The following is a 25385-nucleotide window of genomic DNA, read 5'->3' as shown; positions in this document are numbered from 1 at the left end:
ATATTCACATCATCATAAATATCAAGCAGGTGTAGTCGATCACGTTACCTGCTGATGCTGAATATGTTGGCTGTTCTTAATTAGCTCGTCTAGTTGCTCCAAGCGGGCTACATGTTCTGTTTTTATTGTTGCAGAAGGTGAATTTGTTGGTTATCAGCGATCACACCTGCTAGTTAGTGGGTGTTACTATTTATTAAGAACCAATCGCTATGTAAGAACTACTTCACCTACTTACAAGGTGCATAGAAGATGGAATAGTCTGAGGTCAAAACTCCAGCAACAGTTGCAGTATAACAAACGACTTTAATGACGTGTTGGTCTCACAGTCAAGTTGTTCTTTTTACCCCTTTTCGACCTCTGCAGACTTAGCAAACACCAACGTCATAATTAGGCTAAGTTTACACAGAACAAGGAGCCAGAAAAGCAAAAGCTTGGTCATCATGAGTCCTAAATTTTCAGCAGTAAACAACCAGGAGACCTTGTTTTGAGGTCTGGAGGACCTGTATCTGAGATCTGCAACTCCCTGACATGGTGGAGCCAAACTGTCAGGCCCTAAAAGTAAACAGAAGGATTTATAATTCAGTCCTAAATGTAATGAAGCCAGAACCAGGGTAAGTAGGGTTTCTGGAGACCTACTGATGAGTCAAATATTGTTTGGAGCATATGAAGACAAACTGTGGAGAAGTGAAATAAGTTGGAGGAGTGAGGAAAGAAGTTTCTACGGATGTCTGACGTGTTTATTTTACCTCTGATTCTGGATCTCCTTGTGAATCTACTGTAAATGTGAGCAAGATACAAACTGTTCAGGGCCATTGCTCAAGCCTACAGGGGGGAATGTTTGATACTCAGAAGACAGATTTTTGATGTAGTAGTCCTTTAATCATTGGTGAAGTAAATCAGTCTTGAGTTTTAGAGGTCAAAGATTACATTGGCCACAGATCACGTGGGAAGACATCTCAATGTGTAAACACATTGTTCCAAATACAACACTGTCCCTTCCGCTGTTTACACTTCCTTTGCTTCCACAGCTTCATGGCGTCGAGGTCATTTTTATTTACTTTGGCACCATCTGAGCTGTGGTGCAACCAAAGAGGGAAACGGATCTGTGGAAAACTCTGGTCCTCCCAGAGAAAGAAGTTGATTTAAGAGGAGAGGAATCAGAAAGTTCATCAACAGCAGCTGAGTTTTTATTCACATGAGCAGAAAGAACAGCTGAAACTGAGAGGAGGCGTCAGTTCACTGATATATCTGAAGATGGTTGTACAGCTTTTATCGGCTCTACAGATATTTATTGTTTTTCTTTGTCCTTCATGTTCGTTCGTTTTCTTTATTTTATTAGTTGGCTTTCGGATAATTGTTAGATTTTTATCTTATGTCTGGTTCACTGGTCTCTATCTTGTTGATTTTATTTCCTGATGTTTTTATTGTTTGTTTTTTGTAAAGCACTCTGTAACATTGTTTTTGAAAAGTGCTATATAAATAAACTAAAACTGCAATGTATTAACCAAAGTGAAAAACTGTCATTAGAGTACAGAAACATAAAAGCAGACAGATTTAGAAAAACTATGGTGACAAAAACATTTGAGGTTTAAACAAAATATGATACTAAAAATTTGTAAATAAAATACTTATAATAGAGCATAAAACATTTTAAAAACAGAAAATCAAATACTGTCGGGCAGGATTCGTGGCTCAGTTTTTAATTTCAATGCTGATGGTTCTTGGAACAAAATATTTACAGATTTTAGCCGTTTAACATCAAAAAAAAAAAAAAAAAAAACAACCCACAAAATTGATTAATTATTAAAATAGTTGCAGATTGATTTTCAGCCGATTAATTGATGAATCAACTGATTGATCTCCATACAAAACTGCCTTTTGTCACATGATACAGATGAAAGTAGGGCCAGAACTAATGATTAATTTCATTATTGATCAATCTGCTGATTATTTTTTTTATTAATTGCTTAATCGTTTTGTCTGTAAAATGTCCAGCGTCCAAAGTGATTTAACAAATGTCTAATTTTTTCCAACAAACAGTTTAAAATGATATAAAAACAAACAAAAACCGCAAATCTTAACAGCTGGAACCAGAAAATGTTGCTGTTGAAAAAAAACAAAAAAAAAAACCTTCAGGATTAATCGACTGTCATAATAGTTGAATATTTATATTCTGGAGCTCGACTCATGAATTAATCGACTAATCGTTGCAGCTCTAGGTGAAAGCTTTAAAAGAAACCGAGTAAGAGGACCTTGAGATAAGATGTTTTGGTTAAACTACATCATTGTTGAGTGGTGATGCAGTTTAATATGCACCTCAATAATGTAACATAACATTTGATAAAATAATAATAATGCAGATCACTGATTAAACCACTCGAAACAAGTTTCATGAGTCTATCAATTAATAATCATATGGAAAATATTAGAAACCAACTGCAGAGAAAGTAAAACACATCACTGCGGTTTGCAAAATGAATAAACTTTGATGTAAAGTTTATGTGATTTGTAGTAACTGGGATAAAATACAGAAAAAACTGGTGTGGTCCTTTAATTCCTGGTCTGGTCTGGTTTCGTCTGCTGGCTCCACTGGGATGTGACTGAAGAGGCCAAGCCAAACTTTGGATACTGGCTGAAATATTTACTTTGGAGACTAAATCCAGATGTGAACATGTGACCAGCTGGAGTTCTGTGTTGGGTTCATGCCTGTATTAACAGAGCTGATAAAGCGAGTCAGAGTCAGACCTGCTGTTAGTTTGTAAAATAAACCTCCTGCAGCCTACAAATTGTCTTACAGAAGGAAACTGCATCCACCAAGGAACAGACATAATCTGATCTTTATGACTTAGTATCTCATAATCACCAGAAAACTCTGATAATAACCAAATCAGATCTGGATATATATATATATATATATATGATCAGCCCATCTAGTCAATGTGTCCGTAGGAACTGACCATTTACTTGGTTGTGGTGGTCGAGTCATTAAAGAAGGAGCACACAGAGTCTTAGCTAAATGCCAACAACTTGAGTACAGATGTACTTTCTGCCTGCTGTTTCCTTTGAGTCCCCTCACACAGCATTCAGTGGTCCAGTGAGCTCACTGAGGACTGTTTCACAGCTTTGTAGGCAGGATTAAGAACAAGACATCGCCTTCCTCCATAGCTACGACCATGTTAAAAAGCAACAGAAAAATATTCTCCAGTGTGGATGAGATGTTTGCAGCTGTACAGGTTTTTAGAAGTTGACTTAGAGGGAAAAAAAAAAACAAAAACAAAAAAAAAAAAACACTTAAACTCGACATAGGTAAAATATGATAAGATCTACTTATAACAGAGGAAATTACAAACATGGACCCGTCTCAAAGAAAGGCCTTTCTCTGATAAAAGGTAAGCGAGTTAATAAAGACCCAGACGACGGTAGATTCATGGTGTTTGAGTCTGGACCAAACTCACCAACTCTGGAGTTATGGCGCCGACACGACTGATAATCACAAGTCAATAAATGTCCCGTTAGAGGTGGACTCAGGACTGTTTTCTTGATAATTTCCTCATAAGGTCTTTAAATTTCCTGGAAACAACGATGTTATTTGGTTCTCGCTATAAGAAAAATAGAGACAAAGTTCTGAGACACTTAACTTAGTTAAGCTTAGTTTAGTTTAAGCTAGCCTGGCCTTTAAAGGCATGTGCTGCTGATTTCCACAGGTGTTTCTATTAACAACTGCTCCATTTATACCCAAACAAACACTACATTTATCATTTCATTTTTATTTACTTTTAACTTTATTCTTCATACAGGCTGAACCTGCCGTGGGTCTACAGTCGTTAGGTAAAAGTGTACCAGGGGAAGTCAGTCTCTATTTTACCTGTGATTGGTGTCAAAGTAAAGGCTTGTTTCCAGGAAATCTTCTACCAAGTAAATCATGGTCCACAGACTAGTAACTTATGATATATGTCGGTGTTACTGTGACTCTTGATGTCGTGCTAAGCCTTCAGCGTGTGTGATGTGTGTGTTGTCTTACTCCTGGTGCGACAGGTGGCGCTGCGGTGCCCCGGGTTCGTCAGCAGGTGACCGGCCATCTCATCAGCAGTCTGAGGCCTGAAGTCACACTGAGAGCACTGCAGCAGGAACACACTGTTGGACCAGACACAGACACGTTTATCACACTGATATAAAGAAACAGTGATGAAGAGCGCCGCCCGCAGGTCAGACAGAGACATCGCAGGAGCAGACTGACTCGGTGGCTGATGTTGGTGATGCAGCATTTCAAACCGGAGAAACTGAGATTCTTTACTTTGTGCAGCTGCCTGTTAATATGTCCACGTGTTTTTCTTTATCGTTTTATTTCACTATTGTTGGTTGGCTGCTTTGTACAGAGCGCTCAGAAAGTATTCAGATGCCTTCCGGCTTTCACATGTTGTTATGTTAGAGCAATATGCTAAAATCGTTATCAATCTTGTCTCTGAGCTCTGCAGGCAGTTCCTTCAACCGTCCTGGTTTTTGCTCTGATATACGTCATCAGCTGTCAGACCTCATATAGAAAGGTGTGTGCCTTTCCACATCACGTCCAATCAGTTGAATTTACCACAGGTGGACTCCAGTCAAGGTGCAGAAACATCTCAAAGATGATCAACAGAAATGGGAGGCACCCGAGCTGAATTTCTAGTGTCATAGCAGAGGGTCTGAATACTAAACATTACGAACATAACGACAAGTCAAAACAGTGAAGGGGTTTGAAAACTTTCTGAATGCTCTGTATGTTCTATAAAAGCCATAAAACAAAACAAAACACACACACACACATATTCATAGGTCTTTAAAATCCCCAAGTTCAGAAACAACACCACCACCACCACCACAGAGGACAGTCACTCAGCGTCCTCAGCGTCCTTTTTCTTGTCCTATAAATCAACGTTAACGGCACAGTTCACGTCTGAGTGTTTCAGTTCTCAAACACCACATCAGCACAGAAACAGTCAGTTCACTGTTACAAAGCATGAAGCGTGTAAAAGTCATGTCAACATTCAGTAATATCTGACCAGATAACGCGTTTTGTACAGTGAGAGGAGTTATCGCTGATCGAGAGCGACACCTGCAGGTCAGACTCAGTCACTGAAGCACAGGCGAGGATAAATGAACATTTCGTGTCATGACAGAGCAAATCCATGTCAGGCTATGATGGAGAACAACGTTTAGCGAGTCAAACGTGGGAATGATAGTTGTAGGAACTGTGCGAATGAACGGCAGGTGAAGAGGAGTCTCCGATTATCTCAAGAAACCTGATTATATCTTTTGTTCTTTTTATTTCATTTGACTCAGATCTGTTTTCCTCATCTTTACAGCGACATCAAGACGGGAGTTGAAATTTCATTTATCAACAGGTACTGTATATCTGAGAGGAAGAATAAGAACACTTTACTTTCGAAGATGAGTGTTTGTTTTCTTTCTTTTTACAACACAGTAAACTCAATTTAGTGGGCGTAAAAAAAACGGACAGACTCCATTCAAATGAATTAATTCTCTCATACTGTATGACCCTGGTGACCTGGTCCGAGGTGTCTATTTATTCTACTGTCTTAATGCTCCATTAAAAGCAATAAAAACAGAAGTAAAAAACATTTCTTTAAACATTAAAGTGAAAACGCATCTATATTCACTGTATGTTACTATTACAGTACGTACAGTGTTTGAGTTCAGATGTTCAGCAGATACAGACAAAGGCAGCTTCATCTCTAGATAACAAACCAACCTGAGATCAGAGTTTTACATTTTTAAACCTGATCAGATCAATAACTGATCAATGAATCTCACCATGGAGGAGGCAGTCTGTGCAGAGGGAGAACCTTGTCTTTGGAGCGCGGCACGTGGTGGCTGCAATTATAAACGGACAAGAAAAACCAGAATTATCAATCACAGTAGTCGATCAGCAGACACCAGACACACCCCTGAAGTTGGCCAGTGGAGGGTCAGTCCATCCAAAAATAAAGGTAGAATCCAACAGAGAAATTTACCCGAAAATGTGTAAATAAATGAGCTTTACTCTGCAACTACTTAAATTCACAACTCTTTGTGTACATATGGCCAGAAAAATCCAATAACATGCAAAAGGAAGGACAAAAGAAGTCACCATTTATATTTTTCACTTGACTGTGAGATTTTAATATTAATTTAATTGTCATCAAACCTTTCATATAATATGAATATATTATTTTTTCTGTTTTCCATTTCAGGCTGCTTAATTTAACGTGTGTAATGCTGCCATTTCTTGATCTATTAGTCATTTTTAAAGGTAATTTTCCCATGTAGTATAGTTTAGTTTGAGTTTTTCAGGTTACAGTGCGATTATTCCTTCCAGTACTTTATATGTGGACTGATCTCCAAACAACGTAAACTTCAAAGTCTCTTTTCTGTAGAGATGGTCCTCAAAAGTACTGCGGGAGTTAGTACTGTGAGTGTCGTTGCAGTATTCTTACTGTATCATGTGAGCAGCGTAGGCTCTGGAGCAGCAGCTGCTGTATGGACACAGCAGACAGTGGACGTGGGTCGGGTAGTGAGCGGAGAAGTCGGAGGCTTCGGTTCCGCACTCCAAACACACCAACCTGTCTCCGTCGCACGATGAAGCCCTGCAGGACACGAACAAGGGGAAATGTCTGAGCATGCATCTGGAGAAAGACGCTGAGCTGAAGTGAGAGGACGTCTCCTTTGTCCTCCAGTAGACACACAATATGTTCTTCTTTTAGTGGATACTGATATGTGACATTTTCCCACCGGAAGATCTGTGTGAGGACGTCTCAGACTCAGGGGGGCTGATGTGGTTTAAATATGGAGAAGTTTCTCCTGAAGAGATTCACAGTCTCGACCTCAGTTGTGTAACAAATGAAAACAGAGCTGCCACACAGCTGACCGATCACTGAGTGAGGGGGGTACAACTTCACATTTTTTCAGCTGGGCTCCGACTATCATTCTCAGTCTCACCTGTTGACGTGGACTCGGCGGCTGACAGGTCTCTTGGTGTTGGATCGGGGGGATTTGGAGAGCATAGGGTTTCTGTGGCTCGGAGACTTCTGCAGCTCTGTCTTGATGTGGATTGGCTGGACAAGGGACGAGTGGGTCTGGAGGAGCCGCCCACCTGCTGATGTCATTGGAGGCTTGAGCTTCCCATAGGTCCTGATGGTCACCTGGAGACACAGGGATCAATAATCAGAACTGACGGGGTTTGGACTTGAAAGCTGATGTAGCAGAAAAATTAAAACATTTATTTTGATATAAATGAGACAAAAAGGTTGATCAGCTGTCGATTCAGCCCCTCACACTTCCCTGTGACACAATAACAGACTGGAGGTCAGTACTATCCTAGTACGGAGCTGACCTTTGACCCTGGTGGCAGTCCTTCCAGCTGAGCGGGTCGACGGAAGCTGCGGTGGTTTTCCAGTTTGTGTTGCATTTTGTCCTTCAGGAAGACGAACTGAAGACGACACCTGTTACAGTGGAAGGCCTGGTTGATCTGAGACACAGAACGACAACAGATGAATCGCTTAATCAAAAACGTGTTATAATTTAGGGATGTAACGATGCGCGTACTGGTTCTGAACTGTTCGCTACGGGACGTTCAGTTCAGTTTGCAACTTCCTTCGGTTTGGTGCCCCCCCACGAACAAAATAATTACTGTGCATTCAGTTTAATGCAGTCCGAATTGCACTCGGACAGCTTTGGCGGTGGGACTGTTAGCTGAACCATGCTCGTGCTGCTCGGCCCCGGATGAACGGGTCATTCGGTGAATGCCGCTAGTGTTTAAAAAAAAAAAATTTAATTAAATTAAAAATTAAAAAAAGTAAAAATTGTGGCCAGCGAAAAGTTATTAAATGTTTATGTTTTTCAAAATAAACCACAACATATTTTCTTGTGTGTTTCTTTTCCCTGCTGAAGCCAAAATGTACCGAACCATGACGCCACAACCGGGCTTTGCACCAAACTGTAGACTTTACGTGCCGCTACGTTCTATGATAAATATATTATATGAACAGGAAGCTAACTCCATACACCGACACAGTTGACACGATCAACTGGAGTCTGTTGGATAACGAGACACCATATTTGTGTGTCTGTATGTACGTTTGTGTGTGTTTACCTGGTGTGTGTGGTGTTACCTGATGGGGGTGTGGTTACCTGGTGTCTCAGGAGGTGCTGCTGGTAGCCGGTGGGGTTTCTGGTCACCTTCAGACAGAAAACACAAAGCAGGAAGCGAGAGTCTCTGTGGAAGCTGGCAAAGTGCTTCAGGACGTCCGAGTAGAAGGACGAGCGATACGAACACACCTGCAAGTCACACCTGCGTTAACACCAAGGCCGACGACACACGGGGAGGTCACAAGTCAAAGGTAAGAGGTCGGACTCACCTGGCAGATGTAGGGCATCTCTCCTGGTTTGTGGTTGGACTTCATGTGGTTCAAGAAGGCCGGCTCATTCTCAAATGCCCACTCACATATACGACACATACCTGAGACAGAGAGTCAGACAGGCAAGACCCGAGTCAAGAGAGGTGAGTCCTAAACCAAGACAGGGTAATTCCAGACAGGTAAGTCCCAAGTCAAGTCCCAAGTCAAGACTGGTAAGTCTCAAGTGCAGCCCAAGTTGAGACAGGTACGTATTGGAGTGCACCGGGTTTAAGGTGGCTCCCATGAAACGCAACGTCCCTGGTTTGTGTCCAATACGGAACATTTGTTACGTGTCATTCTCTGTCGATCTTTCCCCTCATTTCCTGGCCTCTCTTTACTGTCTCTCTGATAGGTGAACAACAACAGGTGAAGTCTTAAGTCTCAAGCCAATAAAGGTAAATCAAATAGACCAACAAATCTTAAGTCCCAAATCAAGCTCAGCAAGTCCCAAGTCAAGGCCAATTTACGTCAGAGTTTAGTCCCAAGTTAATCACCAGTTAAGACCAACAGATCTTAATTCAAATTCAACAAGCACCAAGTCAAGACCCAAGAGAAGGCCAACGAAATCCACATTAAGCCCCACATCAGGACAGGAGAGTCAGGACAGGTCAGTCTCAAGTCCAAGTAAAGGAAAGTTAGTACAAAGTCCAGAGCAACAAGACACAAGTCGAGACAAGACAAGTAGGTCCCATGTCAGATTCCAAATCATGACAGGCAAGTTCCAAGTTAGGACCGACATGTTGCAAGTCAAATCCAGGAACACATATCTTTTTTATATTTTTCAGGTGTGTGAGCAGGTGTGTTCTTACTGGAGGAGAGGGCGGGGCCGTGCACCTGCTCCTGGTGGGTCTGCAGCTGAGCTGGAGATGAGAACTGTCGGTAACAGAACCTGCAGCACTTCCTCTCGTCACCACCTCCTCCTCCAATCAGCTCTGAGTGCTGGAGCATGTGCTGCATCAACCTGCGCACACACACGCACACGCACACGCACACACACACACACACACACGCACACACACGCACACACACACACACACACACAGGTTAACACACAGACCACTGCACCTTCCCCCAGACAGCCCAGGTGTGTTCAGGTGCTCACTTGTCCCACCTCAGGTTGTTCTCGGCAAGATGTGTGCAGATCTGGCAGGTGAAGGTGGAGGTTTTGATTCCCAGCGGTTGTGGCTTCCTCAGACTCAGGTCGCCTTCAAACGTCCCATAGTAGAACTCCTCCACACTCATCACCACTCTGGGGGGGTTGGAAGATGATGCTGAGGTCACGCTGGGGGTCGTAACAACAGAGGGGGTGGGACCAGGAGCTGCCGGACCAGGTGACACACAGAAACTGCCATCATTTGACTAATTTGCTCAATCTTCCCAGCTGTGCAGTGGAAATGTGAAAACAGATGCTCAAAGGGACTTTTAGTTCCTAGTGTAGTACTTTACTTTACTTCCTCTGGTTCCATCGCTCTAGGAACTACTTGGTTGAAAAGGGTTAGAGCCACTAACCTTTATTTAGGTGAATTCTTGTAGATTTTGAGGCCAACCAGCCCTTGTACCAGTAGTGACTCCCTTAACATTTATGTTTATTCAGAATTTTTTCTCTTTATTTAACGGTAATCGAAAGAAACTTATAAGCTCTATGGATAAAGTCCTAAGGATGCCCGTCCCTATCATAGACTGAATTCCATGCGCAAGTTTTAGATTGTAAAAATGTGTTATTTAAAATGTAGGCAGAATTTTTCATAGCAATACAAAGTCCAATTAAGTATGTTTAGGAACCAGTATTAAAATGATACCGGTATTGATAATCGCCCTACTCGTAATGCTGCTGAACGTAGTAACTCTGGTGACTCCATTGGCTGAGCCGGAGGGAAGGGCAGGAGAACCTGCCAGCTTCAGGGAGTTGGTCCCACCCACCTGGGTCATCTGGAGGTTAACTGGAAAAAAACAGATCCATCAATTAATCAATACATCAGTCAATCAGTTCGAACAATTCTGATCAGAACCTCCTCCCAGCGTGCCCAGTGCACTTACCTGGTCCGGGTGTGCTTGTGCGGATGGTCAGTGTGGCGGGTAGCTGCATGGCGGTGAAGGCGGAGCCAGGCTGGACGGGGCCTCCCGAGGGGGCGGGGCCTGTTCTTGTCTGGACAGCCTGGCCCTGGGGGAGGATAGGCGACATGCCCACACTAGGCCGTACCAACTGACCCAATGACGAGGCTGAAGGGTGAGGAAAAAGCACCGATGGTTAGATCAGCTGGGATCAATAATCAGATCCGATGGCTTATTGATTACTATCTGATGGAGTTGGGGCGTCTTACACTGGATCAGGGTTAGCGGCCGGACCGTCTGACCCGGCTGCAGGTTCAGCAGCAGGGGAGTACCGGGGTTCATCACCGTCTGCACTGGAAAACCCTGTATAGGAAACGCAAACACATGACATCACAGTATTGATGTTATTATTGTGCACGGCGGAGTTCCACTGTTACCTACGTCCTAGCGTCACGTTGTGGGTTATTTTTGAATCGTTATCTTTGAGCAAAGTCTGCAGAGCTGTTGACCAACCAGGACGAAAGTTAGGGGCTAAAAAACAACCAGAGAGCACTCGACCTCTGCCGACTCCCTCTGCCCACACACCTCCGGTTCTCCAACCGAGAGGTCGGGTACCCTCTGTGCTCTGCATTGTGATGACACCGGCTAGAACATGGTTGCCAGGCAATGGATTCACCTGGTTTTCTTTCAACTTCACCAGTTAAAAAATAGCAGTTTGCAGTTCACAGGTTGTGTCAACAGCGCTGTTGTGCTGCTTGTCTGGTCGTCTCCACATGTGTGTGTTTGGGTGGAGCTCTGGTGGTTGAAATGAAAACTGTTTGGTGAGGTTAGGGATGCACCAACCCAACCTTTTTCCCTAGAGGGAAGCTGCATAGGTGTAGTACTGCCGGAGCGAACCACAACGATGCCCCGCCACTTTTGTTCTCCAAGTGAGGAAACTGAATATTTCTCATAATCCGGTTGAAATTCATATACATTTACATCTACATTATATACATTTCCTCAGAATGCATGTTTCCAAGCATTTGTGCTGCTCATTGGGATTGCTATGGACGCCGATTTTGTTCGAGAAGAAAGATCATTTCCGAACACGTTTAGATTCTGATTAACACTGAACATAACATGTTAATGTTAGCCTTTGTCAATGTTAACATTGACTATGCTGGTATTGATCACACTGCAGTTTAAACAAATCTAGTTAATGAATGATACACCGATTCTTTATCTTTACAGGTGGTCTTGCGGCTGACGGCAAGGCGGAGGTCACCTGTTGTCTGGGCAAACCCAAAATCTCAACACCGGTCGGACACAATTGCTCCAAATTTCAGCTCTCTACGATATGTGCAGAATTTCTGTGTCCTGGGAGTCATTTGAGTTCATCTGTGGTCAGGTCAGGCATGTCATGGTGGGAAGGAACACAAATTACCGTTTGTGTGTCCCAATCCGAAAGCGGGCTGCAATTGCCATCTGAAACCTGGCCGTAGTGAACACAGGACCGTCAGCCATCTTTTAGGGGAAGGCCTGAGCACTGTGTTTAATTATGTCCAGGGTTTCTCCAAGGGAGTCATCATTGTGCTACTTCCTGTCCACATTGCATGTCCTGATAGTGACAAGTTGATAGAAAAGGCCACTTTCTTCCATAATCGTTGGAGAGTACCACAGTGTGTTGGTGCAATAGATGGGAGCCATATTCCAGTAATCGCATCAGAGGAGTATCCTTGAGACTGTTACAAGAAACGGATGGCATTGAATTGTTCTGAAAGCAGTTGTAGATGGTAAAGGTCTTCTCTGGAAAAGTAGGGCACTCTGGCAAAAGTACTATGAAAGTCACATTTGTGGGGGGTCTGAAGTGATATGGGAATTAAAGGCAAAATAAAGTGACCATCTCTGGCAGTGATGTTGTAGTGAGCTAAAACCCGGCTTGCCCCATGCAAAATTGGCTCATGAAGCCCTTTCCGGACAATGGCAGCCTGACCCCTGAACGACACGCCTACAATTACAGGCTGAGCAGAGCACGATCGGTCGTGGAGACGGCTTTTGGGAGATTAAAATGAGGATGGAAGTGCCTCCTAAAAAGAAGCGACTGCAAATTGGAGTTGATCAAGAAAATGGCGCTGACCATGGCTATGGTTCATAAAAAAAAAAAAAAAAAAAAAAAACATGACACCTGAAAACAAGTTCTTAGCGTCTCCTCTTCCAAACAGCCAAGAGTCACAGCTGGACTGTCAGAGAAAATGATTATGAGAGAGGAGTCGACTCACTACAGTAACTCAGTCAGCTGACTAGTGGTCACCGGGAAGGTGAGCTGTCTACAGACGTCCAACCGAACAAACATCTTGGTGAGCAGCCAAACGCTGTTACATTGCCAGATGGCTGTGGGAGGATGAAGGGGGGAGTTTAAAAAAAAAAAATTTGCAGTTCAAACCCATTCACTATAAGCCTTGTTTTATCAGTGTTATTTTGGATGGAACACGATCACTCAGTGTGAAGGATGACTTCAAGACGGAGCGACCAATTCATCAGTGAGCAGATTTGTTTTCTTCTTTTTAATGTCTGGTCCAAAAATGATGTTAAATGTATATTTTCACAATGCCCAAATGCCCGACTAAACCCACAACAGGCTGTTAGTGGACGTCTGAGTTGAGATTTCTTTATTGCACAGCAGGTGCACAGTACTGTGTGATATAAAATATATTATATATATATATATATATATATATATATATATATATATATATATATATATATATATATATATATATATATATATATATATATATATATGTGTGTGTGTGTGTGTGTATGTATGTATGTATGTATGTATGTGAGAGTCCTTGTTTCCAGGGAAAATTCTCAGCCATGTCGTCAGCAGCACCGTAACTTCCATGGACCTGTGGTGAACACAGTAACTACGACTCCCTGATGGTACTGAAGTACTACTACTCATGTTACTACTACCCCTACTACAGGTATATTACCACTACTAGTTGTGTGCTGCAGCTGCTCCTCGCTGATCTCAACATGAAGACAAATGAAACAGACAATCGGCAGAGGGTGTATTTGTTTTCTGTACCTGGGTGGTGAGGAGGATGGGTTGGGCGTTGCCTGTCCCGGGGGCTGCTGGGAGGAGAAACGTCCCACCTGCCGTCTGTGTCAGGATGAGGGGCGGGGCCTGAGCCATCAGGTGTGGGGCTGAGACGGCAGGCGTGGAGGCTGTTGGAAGGGTCGGGACAGAGGAGGAGGAGGAGGTGATGGAGGGAGGGAGAGGACGAGGCATCACTGAGGAGGAGACGATCTGTACAGGAGGTGAAGCTGAAAAAAAGAAAACAGACATTTAGGTTCCTGGTATTTTATACTGAAAGACGTAAAAAAAAATTTCTTTTAAATGAGAGTGTTTGACGCGAAACCTCTGAGAAGTGGTTCAGGACGTCATAATTATGGACAGATTTTGAGACAACAGGCCCCTGGACACAGACATGTAAAAGCCCCCCCACCCTCTTAAATAGGAGCAAGACCCCAGACTGAATGATACACAAAAGGACTACAAACATTGTTTTCTTTGTGGTGGTTTGGCATCACTGTTGGTTTTGTGTCTCTTTGTCGTCATTTGTGTCTCTTTTTGGTCTCGTGGTTTGGCTGGGTAGTTCCCTGTCTGATGGCAGGGTTAGTAACACAGGAGCGCCACAGGGGACTGTCCTGTCTCCATTCCTGTTCACTCTGTACACCTCAGATTCCCAGTGTAAGTCTGAGTCCTGCCACCTGCAGAAGGTCTCTGATGACTCTGCGGTGGTGGGGTGTATTAGAGTTAGGCAGGAGTCAGAGTTCAGGGAACTGATGGAGCTAACTTTGTGGACTGCAGCAGCAGGAATCATCTGCTCCTAAATGTGGACAAGACCAAGGAGATGGTGGACGACTTTGGGGGGGTGAGAACTGCGACCGAACCCGTTATCACAATGGGTGAGGAGGTTGGAGTTGTGGAGCACTACGAGATCTTGGTTGCCCACTTGAACGGGAGACTGGACTGGAAGACCAACACTGACTCTGTGTACAGGAAGGGGATGAGCAGACTCTGAGGAAGCTCAGATCTTTCCACATATGCAGCAAGATGCCGGAGATCTTCTACCAGTCTGTGGTAGCGAGTACCATCTACTGAGCTGTGGTGTGCTGGGGGAGCAGCATCTGTGCCAGAGATGCCAATAAACTCCATCATTGCTCAGAACCTGGAAACCTCTGAGTGAGTGAGGAGCAGGAGGTCTCTGAACAAACGGCTCTCCGACACGGGCAGTCCATCCAATCCCACCCCCCCATGGCGGACTGCCGTGACAGCAGAGCTTGTTTTCTAACAGGCTCATCCAGCTCCACTGTCACAAAGAATGTTTCAGGACACCATGACACTGTACAACAGCTCACCTCTGTGTGACAGGTGAACACAATGCTGCTCTACCACCTGTACATACTGTCTGTATCATACTGTCACTGCAGTTATTATACACTACACTTTACACAGTTCTTATTGCACTCCAACCTTTTTTAATTTGCACACTGTATTTCTGATTAATACTGTTTCTGATGTATATACACTGTATATTTTTTATTCGGTATCTGGCTCTGCAGGTCTGCAATTCTGCAGTTGTGGTTTTAATGTTAATTCTATTGTTATCCAGTCTGCTGTAACATGGCAATTTCCCTCATGGGATCAATAAAGTCTATCCATCTATCTAGACATCTATTTGTGTCTTTGTGCTGGGTTTTGCAGCTATTTGTAGGACATCTCTATTTTTATCCGAGCGCTGTGAATTTTCGACAACAAATATAGTATATACAGTTGCTTTATCTTGCATCTGTCATTGGTGGCACACACACACACACACACACACACACACACACACACACACACACACACACACACACACACACACACACACACACACACACACACACACACACACACACACACACACACACACACACACACAGATACCTGTTGGAGCAGATGTGGTGGATGGAGTCTTGGGGGGCGGAGTCTCAGAGGCTGGAAGAGGAGATGGAGAATCTTCCACTGGAGTGAGACAGATATTATTTTAGAGGATGTTGTGCGTGTCTGTGTGTGTGTGTGTGTGTGAATGTGCGTGTGTGTGCGTGTGTCTCACCTGGCTCGCCATAGTTGTCAGTGAACTCCATCTCGTCTTCCTCCACGCTGTCATCCACCTGTTGCCATGGCTCCAGCTCCTCCTCCTCACACTCCATAAACAGCTCTGTATCCATGTTTCTGTGGAGACGATAGCAACATCCAGGGTTTCTGCAGGTTCACTAAATTACACTATAACTGTGAGTCTGCAGCAGCCGAGAGACAACACTGTGAATAAAATGTAAGAGTTTTTCACACCTTCTGACACCTTCTTATTGATTTTTTTTAATTATAATTTTTGTTTTTTTTAATTTTACCTTAATTTTGATACTGTGCAAAAAAACCCAAAGTTTTCTACTTTATTTGCTCACCATTAAAGTCAAAAACAAAAAAACGCTTCTGAATCGCCATGAAATAAGCAAACACACACATTAAAATAAAACTATCTGGCAAACTCTGACGCCTTAATTTCCTCTTCAGTTTTGTTGCCTGTGCCGTGAACAAAGTTGCATAAAATAAGCAGTAAACAGGTGTAGTAGACTCAGGTAGGAGTGTAGTGTCCGGCGGCGGCCGCAGGGGGCGCTCCTCCTCGGGCTTTCTGTTTCTTTAAACCCGGTTGAAGCGTCTCTGAGCCTGCGGGAGGAGAACTGCAATCCGGGCGAGTAAAGAACTCTCAGACACACCAGTTAAACCAGTACCCGGGTGTGTGTGCAACCAGACCCGGACTAAGCCGAGCTCAGACCGCCGCCGCGCACAACGAGCACCGCGGTGCGTTTGTTTTACTGTGTCTGCACCGCCCCTCCGTCACAAGCTAGCTGCAACACACTTATCGCTTCCTAAACGTCCTTGCCGGGCATGCGGGGCGCGTCTGCGTGTTCACCCGGGCTCGTCTTACCTGCTGCTGGAGCCGCAGAGGGGTACGGCGGAGCACGGACGGGTTCGCAGGGTTCTTTTCCAGGCGCGCTCCGGTTCGACGGGAGGCGGGGGCAGGACTTCCTCCTGCCGTCAGTGTTAGGGCCGCGGATTGGCCCACACCGGCGGTACGCCTCTTCCCCTTTGTACAGCGCTGCTTCTCATTGGTCGGTGTAAATTTTTCTGGAGGAACTGAAGTGCCCTCTGTTGCGGGTTTTCAGACTGGAGGCAGTATAACGCCCCGCAGCGGCCGGTGTGACACCGGTAATCCGGACTGACGGCGACAACAACCGCAGGCAAACTAAAAAACACAACAAGAAGTCATCATGGAGACCGAGAGGCGCCAAACACCGCACCAGTCTGAGGGCAGGACGCCATTTTGTTTTTGTTGGTTTGTGGCGGGGCGGGACTACAGACTTTGACGTCACAGGCGGGGGCTGAAAAAAACAAAACAAATCGCGTTTAAAACAAAAAAAATCCAGATTCACTAAACACGGGACTCTACTGACTCTAATATTTTCACGGTTACGTTTCATTAAATGTCAGACATCTTCACTGATCCAAAGCTCAACCAGAGCAACGCGCTCTGGTTCCGGATAGAAAATAGTTATAATAACTGCAGCTGCAACTAAAGATTAACTTGCGGATCATTTTCTCAATTAATCGATTACTCATATGACCTATAAAATGTCTAGGATGGTGTTTTCAAACGTCTTGTTTTGTCCGGCCAATAGTCCAAAACCCAAAGATATTCAGACTAAAGACACCAGAAAATATTTATTTATTGTACTTCTCATGGCATTATATTATATATTATATTATATATTTGTATAAGATTTTACATCCCAAACGAAATTGATTTTAAAAGGCGTTCAATTATTGTCAGTTACACTCCTGTTTTTTTTTTTGTAATTTAGATCTGAGCTGGGTAAAATCTATGAGGCGTTTAAAAGAAACCTCCTTAATTTTGTTAGATATTAAATACTGACTGGGTCAGTACCAGACCTTTCTTCAGACCTTATTACAAATTTGTGGGGGTGGGATTAGGTAAGGAGGTCAGATGTTGGTGGGAGATTAATTGGGTGGGTTATAACAGAAAAATAGCTATAGTTACCTGTATACGCTGATCGTTTGGAAAAATGGACTCTTTGAAAAATTAACTTAAAGGGATAAAAAGAAAATAGTCTGCTCACTCTTATTTTTCACTATGGCATTTAAATAGATTGAAATTATAAACCTAAAAAATGTAGTCTAATAAATGGGCATTAATGATGACTAGAAAATCTCATTTCCTGAGGAAAATGTGTGTGATCGCTGCATCATCTGCTGTCGCCTTATTTTCTGATATACTGAACAAATGATTCCACAGTCTTTCATTTCACTTTTTTGTATCATTGAAGCAGGAATGTAGCTCATATCAACCCTTAACAGCCATAAAAGGAGCAAATTTATGAACGGCCAAAAACCATACAAAAATATAGTGCCCCCTAGCTGCTAAACTGCGTGTGACTCAACAGTGTCATTCGTGATCTCAGTTTGTACACTTGAGCCGAATTTGGTTGAAATTGGATGAAGCATTCAAGAGTTATAGCAGGTTGAATTGATTTGACCACACCCACAAAAGGTTGTTAGCCAGTCCTGTAAAAACGACACCTGATATCTCAGATCAAACGTGGACAGTGTTTGGGGTCGAACAGACGTGGTATGGACCACGTTTGGAGAAACTTGGTCCAAAAGATGGAGGATGTACGATAGGGAGTCCAAAGTGTGTCTAGCAAAAAATTCAAAATGGCGGCAAAATGGGCGTGGCCTATATCAATCTCTTCAGTGTCATCCACTGAATCCAGAGACGTAGAAACCACATTTTTCTTCTACGTCTCACTGTTGCCGAGATACATATTAGCCACAACATTTTGCTATAATTGGTAGCGCGTTTCTCACCACATGGTGGCGCTGTCACTACTGTTTTTCAGTGTGTGAAGCATTGAGGTATGGGGAAGCTTCTTCTAGCCATTACAGGGGTTGAGATATCCATCATGTTTCGTCATGTTTCGATCATTCCCCATAGAAATTCATTTAAAAAATCCATTAAAAAAACCATAAAATCCACCGTAACATAAATCAGCACCAGAATTCATAGCAGGTATCTCCTGAACATGATTAACATTTAGCTTTGGGACCATGTTTCTACCTACAAGCGTGTAGGAGTAGTAGGAAGACAAAAAACATACAGAAGACATTATAATAATAATAAGAAAGAGCAAATATAACTACAGGGTATCACATTAAGAAGCAGAAAGCCCAAAACCTCAGAGGGTTTAAAGAGGTTTATAGTCCTAAAATGTATTTGTCACTAATCTTAAAACACATCTGTCCTTTTCTTGTTTCCTGGAAAGCAGACATGTTGGAGATGGTTTTCAGTGATCCTTCCTGTGTCTAACTGATCCCAGAGCAGCTCTGTGGTGGATAATCTGCTCTAATCTGTTAATCTGCCCGCCCCCCTCGTCCTTGCTCAGATCGGTCTTTCTTCAGTCTGTTCGACCCTGCAGGAATGAGAGCTGCAGCTCCGGGAGAATTCCTGGTGCTGCCGTGGCCCGAGGGCGGCGGCAGCGCCGCCGCCTTGGACCCGGAGCCGGAGTCGGGCGAGGAGGGCCGGGGGTGGCTGCTGCTGAGATGTGGAGCTCTGCTGGGACTCACTCTGTTCTGTAAGATTTCCCCTCTGAGTCATGATCATTAACTTATTGTCTACAGAGAACAGAGCAGTGTTTATTTTTATACTTTTATCCTTCTTCAACATGTGTCCATATTTATTTTTTTATTCTGTACTGTCTGTGTCTAGCTGGAGTTAATTTACAGCTACAGTTCTGTTCGAACTTTTATATTTAGATTAAAACAGCTAAATAACTGATAATCATAATAATTTTACTCATATAGCAATTTTCTAAACATAGTTACAGCATTGCTTAGAACCAACAGAGTAAACTGTAAAAATTATAAATTAATTGGATTACAAAAAGGATTAAAAGTACAATACAGAACATAACAGTAGAATAATATTTAGGAGCATAAGAACAAAACAGGAATACAGACATAGGTACAATTTAAGAAGTAGATCCAATAGACTGTGTACATGTTTATATACATGAGCATTTGTTTGTATGTATTGTTCATGAATGTGTATACACCCTGGTCAGATTAACCCCCTGATAAAGGAATCATCATTAATTCATTTTTTTAAAGGGGCTATATGCATGAGTCAGTGATCGCTACGTAGCCAAAGTTAGCATTGGCAGCTGTTTACTTACCAGTCTAGAAGAAAATGCTGAGAGTTCAGCATCAAACTTCATTCCTTCACTCTCCCAGATCCGTCTCCAGTGGTGGAAAGCAACGACAATGTTAACTGTGGTTCTGCCTCTCTTTCTACCACTTTTTTCTTCTACTGAAGTTAGCTTGCTAACCACCTTGTGATAGTGAGTCACTGTAGTGTCCAGTCTGTCCTGAAGAAGTAGCTCAGCTCAGAGGACGTATTCTAATCTCTTGTAAACAAATCGATGGCTGAAGCTCTTGGTAAGAAACGACGCTCAGTGGCAGAGAGGACTTACATATAGACCCTTCAAGCATAAATGCCAAAAATTCACTGGCACCAGTTTTTCAGATTTTCTCAGTTTACTACGACAGGAAACTCAACATGTTTGGGTTATGACTGTTTGTCGGACAAAAAAATCCAATATGAATATATTAACTGGGGTATTTTTCAGTATTGTCTGACATTTTATTCACTGAACAATCTATCAAATATTAAAGAAAATTGAAGTATCAGATGTATTGATAATGAAGATAACTGTTGGTCTCCTATGATGGAATAATACGACCTTACCCGAGGTTTTCTGTTAGTTACTTGACAGAAAAAATTAAAGAAATCTGATAAAACAAAACTTTACAACAAATGAGAATCAAATATAGACAAAAATACTTCAGGTTTTAAAACCAAATTTTCACAGAGTCTCGCTTTTGTGACAATCTGAGTGCAGATGAAAACTCAAAGCTCCTACACTACTTATGACTCTAAAGTCAGACATGCACACTAACATTTAGGTTAAAAGTCATCGTTTTGGGCCTCCTCCCAGCTGTAAAAGCTCCAGCCAGAAGTATCAGGCCATTCTTGGACATTAGCCGAATATAAAAACTACATGAACCACGGAAACATTACAAACTCACTGTGCAGTGTTAAAGCTGCTGCAGCTTATTATCAGAGGATTGACTGTTATTAACTCAACATTCCTGTTTTCTCTTGATTCAGCTCTTTACACACTGCTCTCATTTAAGGTGATGAAATTCATTTACCTCACCTTTTATCTAATTTAGTTTTCCGTCTCTTTTCACACTGAATAATTGACGGTTACTGCTACTTTGATTCTTATTATTCTGAGAGTCTGTCTTTGTTTATTCAGATACTTTTTAAGAACGTGTACTGTTTATTCAGGCTTTTAGAGCAGGCATACAAAATTAATATTCCTTGAGAGTTAGAAACCCAAACAGTAATTAAAAGAATAACTGTCTTGCATGTTGTAAAATAGACATTGCAACCCACCTGAAGTCTGAAAGATGACATTTTCAAAATATCTTTAAGAATTAGTTTAATTTCTGTCCTGCACACACAGAGATGAAAACTAATGATGATGTTGGAGTGTTACTTTAAATGGAAGTGATTCTTTGAGATAAATGAAAGCATCATCAGCGTAGAAGGGAACATCCACAACGTATATTTCCAACCGGACTCAGCACATACAATATTTACTGCTGTTGTTTCTATGGTAACAGCTGCTGTGTGTGTGCTTACAGGTGTGGCGATGTTGAGGAGGTGGATTGCAGGCGGAGTGTGTCGTTGTTCAGTTCGTCTGGATGGAAAGACGGTTTTGATCACCGGAGCAAACACCGGCATCGGCAAAGAGACGAGTAGAGAGCTGGCACGCAGAGGTTAGAGTGTGTGTGTTTGATTGTGTATTACTCCAGTTGTAGGAACCTACATCTGTTCACATTGTGCGGACTCACCTCCCTTTCTGGGACAAACATCCCGCCAGCAAACATATTTGATTTCAGAATTAAGACGTGGCTGTGGCCTGCAGCTTGTTTACATTTTGGTCAGTGTGATCTGATTGGACTCAGCTATGACTGAGATGGAGAGTGATTCTTGACTGTAATTGCAGCAACCTGTATCTTAATGTCCTCCATGAGTTGTGTCTGTCCCTGCGTGCAGGCCCTCACAGACATGATTAAATTTATATCACGCAGACCTGTACATCCACATGAAGCTTCTAATTTTTTTTTTAATCGAATTGTCGGTGGTGGTGAAACAGCTCAAGGAAGAAGTTTGGAAACCAAAAGAAAAATAATTATTAAATCTTTGGACATATTTTGCTTTCGATTTGTGAAATTTAATTGACAGTGACTTTTTAAAGTCATGGTTTGATTACATCAGCCCATATGTTGCTTAATGTCCTGTTGCACACAGGCTACAAAACACACAAAACAGACGATGAATTAGATCAAACATGAAGAGAATAATCAAAGATCACATGACAACAAAGGTGTTTTTTTTTTTTAACTTCACTAAAAATGTAGATTTTTAACATACTTCATTTAGTGTTTTTACAGTGTGAATAAATAACAGACCCTATTCTGTCTCTAATGCTTTGTTAATGCGACAATGTGTAACACACACACACACACACGGGGGTCAGAGGTCATAGTAAGCTCAGAGATGCTGAAACCATCTGAGCCGACTACAGGGATTACCACTGAGTGTTGAGTGTTTAGTGAGTGTGTGAGTGTTGAGTGAGTGTGTGAGTGTGTGTCTGGAATCAAACGCACCCATCACCACCCAGGCCCCTGAAACATTCCACTTGGTGAGTGGGTATGTTTGATTCGTTGTCAGCATGGTGACCAGGTGTGTTTCTTTTGTTGACCAGGGGCTCGGGTGGTGATGGCGTGCAGGGACCTGACCCGGGCAGAGCAGGCGGCGGAGGAGATCCGGCGGACGACAGGGAACGGTAACGTGGTGATCAGACACCTCGACCTCGCCTCCGTTTACTCTGTCAGACAGTTCGCTAAAGACTTCCTGGACAGTGAAGACAGACTAGACATCCTCATCAACAATGCAGGTGAGTCCACCTGTCTGTGTCTGTCTCTGTCTCTAAACCTGTCTCTCTCTACCCGTCCCCCTCTCTCTCCATCTGTCTATTTGTCTTTCTGTCTCTCTCTCTCTGTCGCTCTCTACCTGTCTGTCCACTTGTCTGTCTGGTCACCCGTCTGTCTCTCCCTCTCTACCCGTCTCCCTCTGTCTCCATCTGTCTATATGTCTACCTGTCTCTCTCTCTCTCTCTCTCTCTCTCTGTCTGTCTTTTCACCTGCCCCTCTCCCTATTTCCACCTGTCTCTACACTTGTCTGTCTGCTCACCTGTCTCTCTGTCCACCTGTCTGTCTGTAGGAGTGATGATGTGTCCAAAATGGCTGACAGAAGACGGGTTTGAGACTCAGCTGGCTGTCAATCATCTGGGTCACTTCCTGCTGACCAACCTGCTGCTGCCAAAGCTGAAGAGCTCCGCACCCAGCCGAGTGGTCAACGTGTCGTCCATCGCCCACCGGGGGGGTATGACCTCTGACCTCTGATGTTTGCTTATAACGTCTTTTGGTTTGTCTTTACAGATGTTATATGTATTCTTTTGTTGTTTCTTCAGGTCGTATTGACTTTGACGACCTGTTCTTCAGCAGAAAGCCGTACAGTTCTCTGGAGAGCTACCGACAGAGCAAACTGGCCAACGTCCTGTTCTCCAGAGAACTCGCTCGACGACTCAAAGGTCCCCATATACACTAAACACCAGAAAAACTCAGTGGTCCCCACTAATCTCCAGAAACTCTCAGGGGCTGTTACTAAGTGTTATTAAATATTAATAGAACGGTCTACAAATGTTTCCAAGAATGGTCTTAGAACATGATGTTAACAAAAGGTATAACACAAAGCGATCCGGTCTTTGCAGCAGAGGCTCCACCAGTAACAACGTGGAAACGCTAGGGGTGAAAAGTTGTCTACTGCCATTTTAATGTAATATTCTGAAAACAATATTAATATGGCAGTGACTGTTGAAGAAGGAACAATTACCATCAATAAGGAAAAAGATAACTCAGCGGTAGTATATAGTTATAATATTTACGTCTCTTCATGACCTGTAAATAATGATCGCATGAAAAAGAGCTTCATTCAGGCCTGTGTACCCTAGGAGGGCTACAACTGAAAGTAAAATCAAAGTCACTGTAGTCACAGACTGTTCAGACGACTGCGTACCTGTAGACAAGGCACTGACACTGACCTCCGCTTACCCCTGTACCTGTCCTTCAGGTTCTGGAGTGTCGTCGTTCTGTCTCCATCCGGGTGTGATCCGAACCGAGCTGGGTCGTCATGTTCAGGGCTGGTTCCCACTGCTGGGGGCGTTGCTGAGCCTCCCCTCCCTGCTGCTCATGAAGACTCCCAGCCAGGGCTGCCAGACCACCGTTTACTGTGCCGTGACGCCGGGTCTGGAGGGACGAACAGGACGATACTTTAGGTGGAGGTTGCGGGGATATTTGTGGATGATTCGTGCTTTCACATAGAAGCTTTCAAACTCTTCTAAGTCCCACAACTTCCATTGCTTAGACAGGTTTTACATTATTTAAGTAAACTGATTTTTGCCTCCAAAACAAATGGAGAGTTGATTAATTCACTGATTCCTTAACTGATTTCAGTGCTTACACTAAAGGTTTGGTCCCACCAGCATTTAAAACTGTGAAATTTAGCAATTTCCATGGAATCGCTACAATCAGTAGATTTGTTCACAGAATTAATTTGAGGGTTCAGTTTTTTGTTTAGGTTCATCCAGTCTCCAGGGAATGAATGTTAGTCGATGTGATGTCCTCATAAGTTTGTGTGTTTGTTTACAGTGACTGCGCAGAGAAGGAGGCAGCTCCGGAGGGACAGGATGACGTGGTGGCGAGGAAGCTGTGGGAGGAGAGCGCCCGATTGGTTGGAGTAAAGGACACGTAATGACCTCTGACCCTGATGTCTGTGCACAGCGGGGAAAGAGGAAGTGAAAGATCTACAGACTGCAGTGCCCCCATTAGGTCAGACAGAAGACGAGGTGACAGCGAGCATAAATAAAATGCTCACTGTGATTGACAGCTGATGTGACCTGAATTCAGGAGGGAGCAATAACAGTAATATTAAAACAAATAATCAATACAGCTTTATTTCTTTGTGTTAGTAAATCAAAATTAGTTAGGCGTTTTATAAACTTTGTAGGTCATAGAATTATTACTATTAGGCAAAACAAAAATCACAAGTTGAAGATATTTTTGAGAATTTATATTTTTTGTCAATTTAATTTCTTTTAAAACATGGACATAAAACTTTAACTTTAACACTTAAGGAAAATAGAAACTCACAGTGATGTTCTTTCGTCTTTTTTTAAGTGAATATGATTTTAAAAAATATATTGTGTTTGTTGGAGAAGAAGTGTTTGCATGAACTGGACTAAGAACATGGTGCCTGATTGGAGAGTGTTTTACTGTGACCTTTGACCTGTATGGATGTAAGCTTGGATTAATACAGCTTTCTCAAAATCAATTTCAAACACCAACACGTTTCCTTTGTGTTATCTTAGTTTTTCATTTCTGTTCCTTTCATGTTCCCTTCGCTTTCCCTTTATTTTCCCTCCATGTTTCCTTGATGTTACTTTAGGAAAAACGAAATAAGTGGATCTTGAGATGAGATTTTTTCTTTGTCAAACTTTCGGTCTTTAAATGCTATTTGTTGACAGACAGTTAAATAA

The 25385-nt window shown here is 42.9% G+C and overlaps 2 protein-coding genes across 2 annotated transcripts in view; one reads left to right on the top strand and one right to left on the bottom strand.

Moving 5' to 3' along the window:
• The window catches only part of pogzb (pogo transposable element derived with ZNF domain b), a 22365-nt gene extending 5352 nt beyond the window's left edge, over positions 1-17013 (bottom strand). The window contains exons 1-16 of the mRNA XM_040118400.1: positions 16508-17013; positions 15635-15753; positions 15466-15543; positions 13558-13796; positions 10754-10847; positions 10470-10652; positions 10253-10372; positions 9544-9751; positions 9242-9393; positions 8394-8494; positions 8167-8313; positions 7370-7504; positions 6976-7178; positions 6474-6623; positions 5812-5871; positions 4022-4134 (exon numbers count right to left, since the gene is read on the bottom strand). Of these exons, the coding sequence (XP_039974334.1) occupies positions 4022-4134; positions 5812-5871; positions 6474-6623; positions 6976-7178; positions 7370-7504; positions 8167-8313; positions 8394-8494; positions 9242-9393; positions 9544-9751; positions 10253-10372; positions 10470-10652; positions 10754-10847; positions 13558-13796; positions 15466-15543; positions 15635-15749 (2098 nt within the window). The 5' untranslated portion in view covers positions 15750-15753; positions 16508-17013. The remainder of the gene's footprint in view (positions 1-4021; positions 4135-5811; positions 5872-6473; positions 6624-6975; positions 7179-7369; positions 7505-8166; positions 8314-8393; positions 8495-9241; positions 9394-9543; positions 9752-10252; positions 10373-10469; positions 10653-10753; positions 10848-13557; positions 13797-15465; positions 15544-15634; positions 15754-16507) is intronic.
• Positions 16224-25385, top strand: LOC120784530 (retinol dehydrogenase 13). The gene is made up of 8 exons (XM_040118412.1): positions 16224-16380; positions 18924-19229; positions 21367-21501; positions 22494-22685; positions 23012-23173; positions 23262-23381; positions 23921-24125; positions 24499-25385. The coding sequence occupies exons 2-8, from the start codon at positions 19076-19078 to the stop codon at positions 24599-24601; spliced, it is 1071 nt and encodes a 356-aa protein (XP_039974346.1). The 5' UTR covers positions 16224-16380; positions 18924-19075; the 3' UTR covers positions 24602-25385.

The sequence above is a fragment of the Xiphias gladius genome, chromosome 22 (assembly GCF_016859285.1).
Source record: "Xiphias gladius isolate SHS-SW01 ecotype Sanya breed wild chromosome 22, ASM1685928v1, whole genome shotgun sequence".
In the NCBI taxonomy this organism is placed as follows: Eukaryota; Metazoa; Chordata; class Actinopteri; order Istiophoriformes; family Xiphiidae; genus Xiphias; species Xiphias gladius.
Note: the sequence above shows the minus strand (reverse complement) of the source record. Positions and strands in the feature narration are given on the sequence as shown.

Excerpts from the sequence above, each read along its gene's own strand:
- LOC120784530 (XM_040118412.1), top strand. The coding sequence starts at position 19,076 with ATGAGAGCTGCAGCTCCGGGAGAATTCCTGGTGCTGCCGTGGCCCGAG. Across the intron at positions 21,502-22,493 it reads TAGAGAGCTGGCACGCAGAG|GGGCTCGGGTGGTGATGGCG; the intron begins GTTAGAGTGTGT and ends TTTGTTGACCAG. Across the intron at positions 23,174-23,261 it reads GTCCATCGCCCACCGGGGGG|GTCGTATTGACTTTGACGAC; the intron begins GTATGACCTCTG and ends TTGTTTCTTCAG.